The sequence below is a fragment of the Trichoderma gamsii genome, assembly GCF_001481775.2.
Source record: "Trichoderma gamsii strain T6085 chromosome Unknown Scaffold_24.2, whole genome shotgun sequence".
Taxonomy (NCBI): Eukaryota; Fungi; Ascomycota; class Sordariomycetes; order Hypocreales; family Hypocreaceae; genus Trichoderma; species Trichoderma gamsii.
The window spans coordinates 474,846-480,845 of record NW_020171361.1 but is presented as its reverse complement, the minus strand read 5'-3'; the positions used below and the strand labels follow the sequence as shown (position 1 = coordinate 480,845).

At 53.7% G+C, this 6,000-nt stretch overlaps 2 protein-coding genes across 2 annotated transcripts; one reads left to right on the top strand and one right to left on the bottom strand.

Annotated features, from left to right (window-relative positions):
- Nucleotides 1-1,459: 1,459 nt before the first annotated feature.
- On the bottom strand, nucleotides 1,460-2,407 carry TGAM01_v206964 (hypothetical protein; the record flags this gene model as incomplete). Its single annotated transcript, XM_018804279.1, has 1 exon — nucleotides 1,460-2,407. One exon carries the CDS (start codon nucleotides 2,405-2,407, stop codon nucleotides 1,460-1,462), a length of 948 nt encoding a protein of 315 aa, XP_018662394.1.
- An 882-nt stretch (nucleotides 2,408-3,289) lies between these two features.
- On the top strand, nucleotides 3,290-4,148 carry TGAM01_v206963 (hypothetical protein; the record flags this gene model as incomplete). Its single annotated transcript, XM_018804280.1, has 2 exons — nucleotides 3,290-3,468; nucleotides 3,575-4,148. 2 exons carry the CDS (start codon nucleotides 3,290-3,292, stop codon nucleotides 4,146-4,148), a joined length of 753 nt encoding a protein of 250 aa, XP_018662395.1.
- Nucleotides 4,149-6,000: the final 1,852 nt, after the last annotated feature.

Here is a 6,000-nt window from a genome sequence, read left to right as displayed (position 1 = left end):
AAATCTTTGTAGTGTTATCCCTTGTTGGTCACTTTCCTGCTGCGCGAGGCCCTCAGAGCCTCATAATGTCCGTTTCTTAATTCCCTTTTGTGATTGAGATGACATGCTTTTCCCTAATCAGGGCGAGAGGCTGGGCAAGGGAGGCTCACAAGACCTGGGCAGTTGCCAAAAGGGGACCATGAGAATAATTCGAGTCGCCGGAGCGCTTGGACAAAACTATAGGTTGCCCCATACCAAGGCGATGTGGTGGATTGAAGGTGCCCGCTTACTCACATTGGTAAATACTAGCCCATCGTCATAAACACTAATCTTCCACATTTACCATCTGTCACATTGTAGGTGCGTTCCTTGAAACGAGCCCTCTTACAACGCAGCTCTTGTTCACTAGAGGGCGTACAGAAAAGGTAACCAATAAGGTTATTGATTAGGAACAATAAACTAAAAGAAAAGAATTTGCTAGTTTATTATCTGCTGCAGCCTTCAACCGTTCAACCGAGGGAAGAGGGTGGGAAGTGAGAAGGGGAAGACTATCGGCTTTCATTTTTCATCTTTCATCTTGCATAGTGAAAACATTGGACCGGGAAATAGGTACAGCTTTCGTACATTAGACCCGAAGCAATCTAGTCCTCCGGCGATGATTAGTCTCATATAGTAAGTCCCCAGGTAAGCATCGCCATTAGAAGTAAAGAAGCTGAAAGAAGCTGTCCAGTAAGATTGTTTATTGATATGAATAGTAAATAAAGGCAGAAAAAGAAAAGCATTCATCGTATCGTCATAATATTCGTAACCCTAATAAGCTGTAGAACAAGAGTTGGGATAGAGAGAGAGAGAGAGAAGGGGTGGAAAAGGAATACAAAAAAAAGTCCCTGATTCCCAACCACAGCTCATTTTTTTCTTTTTAACATTCCAATAAAACAGAATTTTGACTCCATATTACAGTACAGCTTAGTAAAAGCTTTTGAACATGAGGAATAAATAACAGCGGAGGGAGGGGAACATGCAAATCAAAGATAATGACATGGCCAGCCATCTACCGAAGACAGGAAATAAAGAAGAGAAGGCAAAAAAAAAAAAAAGTTGAGAAATAAACAAAGTCTGTAAACAAAGAAATGCAGCGATGCGCCACCCATGTAAAAAGACATACTACAAGAAGAAATAGGACAAGAAAAAATGATCATGCTGCGCCTCATGACTCGCTTTCATGCGTAAGATGATGCAGCCATCTGCCTTTCCCCCTTGGCGGCGCTATTTTCGAATCTTCTAAGCGAACAACTTCGATAGCAACATGGAAGAAAGCAAGAGAAAAGAAAAACCCGCAACAATATTAGCGAATGCCGATTTGGTCCGGCCGAAGCCATGACGATGCGCACACGGGATATGGTCCCCCCCCCTATTTTTGGAACGATTGGGCTTTCTCTCTCCTTCCACAGGCGGACCCCCTTAGCCATCTTGCGCTTCATTATCGCATCTCTTCTGGGGTAACATTGGCTCCGTAGAAACCTCCGCCGCTGGCGGCACAAGCTAAACAAGCTCCGCCACCGTAAACGCGTGTATGGCGAGTCCAGCCAGCTCCTTCGCGATCGAGGACGGAGATGATCTCGCCTTGTAAGTCAACGTTCCGGTGGCCATGGCCATGGCTGTAATCATCCGCGTCCATGTCCAGACCGGAGGGAGGCGCAGGCGGTAACAACCCAGTCGACGGGGGGTAGGAGCTGGGCGGAAAGGCTGAATCAAGGGATTCAGCCTTGGGCGATTGCGAGGGAGGAGAGTGAGACACGGAGACGCTAATGGGGAACGTCTTAGTGTAGGATCGACGCCGGGGGATGGAGGCAGAATCGGGGCCGTCCGTGTGAAGAGCAGTGGTAGATGTCGAGGACATGTAGTCGGGGTTGGGCTGGTGAATGAAGCTCTGGCTGCTGGGCGACTGCTCGTCCAACGTGAAGACGGCTGTGCTCAGCTCCGGCGGAGTCAAAGGTGGCGCGGGAGGCAGCCGGGAGATGAAGGGCCCAGGCATGGTACCACCGGTGCTTCTCCAATGCGGGTGCCGATCAATGGGAGAAGTCGTCGTTGTCATGGTCGTCGTAGTCGTCGCCGCTGTCGTGGCCGGATTCACATCCTCCTGTAGTTGGTCGTTGACCCCTTGAATCCTCTTTTCATCATCCATCGGACCCAGGTGTGGCTGGTACTGTCTTTGCCGCAGCAGGTTGTAAGTGGGGGAGGACGGTGCAGTGGTGTTACGCCTCGCAGCTGGTCTAAGCCATCGGTAAGTCTTCTGCACACAATAGCGTGCAATGACAAACAGGGCAAAGATGGATAGTCCAGTTCGAACCGAATCCCAAGCGGGCGGCTGGGCTTTCAAGTAATTGTAGTCGGCGCCGGGTAGGCCTCCACGAGTGGTTGCGGGCATGGTGAAATGGAGGTGACTGCTTATGGAAATTTGGCCTGGCGCCGTCAGCCGGGGTCCCTGCCAAGTCGCACTATTCCTGCGGTCAGACGGCACTCTTCTGCCCTACGGCGTCTGGTAGGGCGTTTGCAGGGAGGCCGATATACGATGAGGCGGCTACTGGTGATGCGCGCTGCCGTGGGGCAGTCTGGCAGACAAGAGCAGTCCCAAAATGGCAATGGTCAGGCCTGGTGTTCTGGACGTTTTCGAGGTCGGCAGCCTCGGATATTGAGTTTGTCAACGACGCTCCTTCAAGTGAGGCCCGGGAGGCTGAATACGGGCCAAGCCGAAGTGACACCGGTTGATGCGTAAATGTGGCGATTTAAGCGGACGAATTATCTAAAACCAGGCGTGGCTATGGTTGCAGAACGCAGTCCTTTGGGCTGTCTCGTATCGTAATAGGGTCTAAGAAGCAGGCACAACATCGATGGGCCGTCTGCTGCCTATGACAAGGGAAGGGGATGCGCGACTCAGTTGCAAAGTAAGTCTCGTTTTCCGCTGCTGGCGGCGGAGAGGAACGGCTGGCCGGAAGAGAGTGAGTGTGTAAGAGAGAGTGTAAGAGACTAAGAGTGATACACGATAACCACAAGGGAAGAGGGGAAGAAGACGAGATATTTGTCGGGGTGAGATGAACCTTAATATAATTCAAAATGAGATGGGACAGAAGACGGTGTGTCGATATGCGTGTGGCTTTTTCTCTTGTTTTCCTTCTTTTTTTGCAAACAGAGGGGCAAAGCGGCGAGCGAGATACTTTTCACCGCGCTAGATCCCACCGGGGAAGCGCATGCTGGTCGTCTGAAGAAGCAGCAGTACAGCGGGAGTAGCCTCTCAGCCATTGAAGCTAGCATGAGAGAAACATCCGAGCCAGAGGGGGGTGGCAGTATGGCTGTAGCACGGCTAGAGCAGTCTTGGGCAGCGAACGCCATGTACGAAACAGGAGACTCATGTACAGTAGCACCGCTCTCCAGGGCCATGATGCTGATGGCAGCTGGAGCATCGTCGAGCTGGGGGTGTGGCATCAGAGGGTCAGTGCTTGTGATTTGCCTCGCATGGCATGGCATTAGCATTAGCATACTTGTAGTGATGGTGGTAGGCATGGAGTATGAGCATGGCTGCTACTAGTAACAGCAGTAGCATGTCCATTTCCACACATTGGCCCCTCCCTCTTCCAGCTACTGGGTATCGGCGCCGGCACAGATTGATGGCGGGTCGCCGTCGAGATGCGGAATTTGGGACGCACCAAGCGGTTGATCCCTCGTTGGGGGCTCGATGGATGGGCTGTGTCCTGCAGCAGTGGGTGTCGGGCAGCGCAGCAGCGCAGCAGCACAAGACAGGACGGGACAGCAAAGTCCAGAAAGCAAGCAAAGGGCAGCCAGCCAGGCGGTGGTGTCTGATAGCCATTGGCCGGCTTACCCAGCAGCTAGGCGCAAAAGCAGCAAGGCCCGAGCAAAGGGAGTGTTTCGAGGCCCTGGCGGCACGACAGAGATCCCTGTTTTCAGCAGCCATGAACGCAGCCCGAGGGCCTGACGGCGTTCCTGACTCGCCCGCGCCGGCAGCAGCCCCGTTGCCAGGCATGGAGCTTGCTGGGGCTCTGCAGCGCCTTCGGTACCGTCTGGCGAGCCACCAGCCCCCCGCGCATGGCTCGCTCGGTAGCGAGATCCAGGGAGCCAGAGGCGATTTGCTCAGAGGTGGTGAGTGGTGTTAGTGTTAGCGGTGCCCGCAATCGGCGGGAGCTGGCACCCGGCGACTGAGCGAGGAGGGGGATTCAGCTGAGGTGAGCCCTATCGAGACGCCCTCGATGCGAGGCCGGCGCGCTCTGGCTTCTGCGCTTGGCGACACAGGCTGCTGGCGGCGCCCATTGGATTGGCCCGAGGCTGGCCATGTGGCCGACCCAGGCAGATGGCTTTGGCCGGTCGTTGTTTGAGCGAATCGAATCGAGTGGCAGCCAAGCAACCGTGGGAGAAGCGGCGGTACACAGCGCGCGTTTGTGGCTCTGCCTATTCGGGCAGCCGGCCAGGATAATTGCTGCACCGGCACTAGCAGCGACATCATCTCCAGTCAGTCCGTCAGTCAGTCAGTCAGCAAAGACAAAAAAAAAGACGATGGATTGCCGTCAAAGCTAAGCTGGCCAGTTTGGGGCACAAGATCAGAAGATGAGGAGAAGAGAGAAAAGAGGGGGCGGGACGTACCTGCGAGAAAGGGCCACCCCTCCAGATGTGCTGCAAAGTCCTACGGAGGCACTTGCCTTGCAGCCGCGTTGTACTGTAGCGGTACGGTAGCGGTACTGCAGCAGAACCTCGCCGGCGTCCATCGTGTACGGGTGCAGGTACAGTCACATTATGCACGAGATACGGCAGGCGGCACCGCGCCAACTCTAAGTTAGCGGTACTCTTACGGGCCCGATCAAGTACCTGCCGCGTACCGTCAGCCCTGTGGCTCTTGTACTCGCCGTACCTGTACCCGGCCCAGCGGTGGTTTCGGCCGCATGGCTCGTATACGTTACCAATCCGGGTCGACTACGATTACTTTCTTGACGAGCTGCCAGCAGTCAGTCAGTTCGGCTTACGGGACCTGTTACATACGAAGCACCAGACTGAAGGGAGCGTGGCTGGCCTTGACCAAGCTAGGCGCTGCTAAAAGCGTATGTGTACTGGCCACAGCGCATCTGGTGGCGTCCTGGGCTACCGTCATGGGCTACCAGAAATAAAATTGCACCGGGTGGCACCACAAGCGATAGACTTTTAGCTTGTGAGTTTTTTTGCTAACAAGATCTTGAACAAGTAGAATGCAAGTATCCAGCATCTCAAAGGGGTCTTCCAATCGCTGCTGCCCGAGACGGGGGGCTATGGAGATGTACATGGGTGCTACATGCCCAGGCACGAGACCTGCTCAGCTGAAAAGGCGGCCCCAATTTGGCGATCGGCGGAGCTACTACTGTGCCTCAACTAACTTGGAAGGATAGCAAAGAAAGAAGAAAACAATATACGAGATGAGTATGGGGATACGAAACCTCGCCACAAACGCTAGCTAATATGCCTGGGCGGCTGAAGATGAAACTTGCAACTTCTCCTCTCATTAATTGTCGATTGCAACATTGCTTGTCCAGACTTACACCTACTGGAAGTACCTGACCAACAGACTGGGACCTAAACGGCGGGTGTCAAAATGCGGCAGGGACCTGTGCCAGTCGCGCATTGATTCTGGAAGCAAATAGAGTTAAAGGTGCGTCACTTGCGTGGCCCAAGGCAGCTGAAAAAACCAGGCTGCTGCGGGAAATCGCGCGGGCCATCGTGCGGAATGTGGTGTGGCGGGTAAATTGCGTGGCCAATGCCCGGACAGAGATACAGCCAGCATGCAGTCACGGGGGTGGATGAGATGCTGCATCCCCGACATTACCGTCTTTGGGATGCGACGAGCACGGAAGAGGGCCGAGGGGTGCATCAGTTGCGGTTGATTCATGAGGAGATAATGGGTGGATATAGCAGCATCATTCTGCATATATTTGTGGAGTGTATGGTGTTGTGTGTCTTTGATGTCTGGGTACCTTATACAGCAAG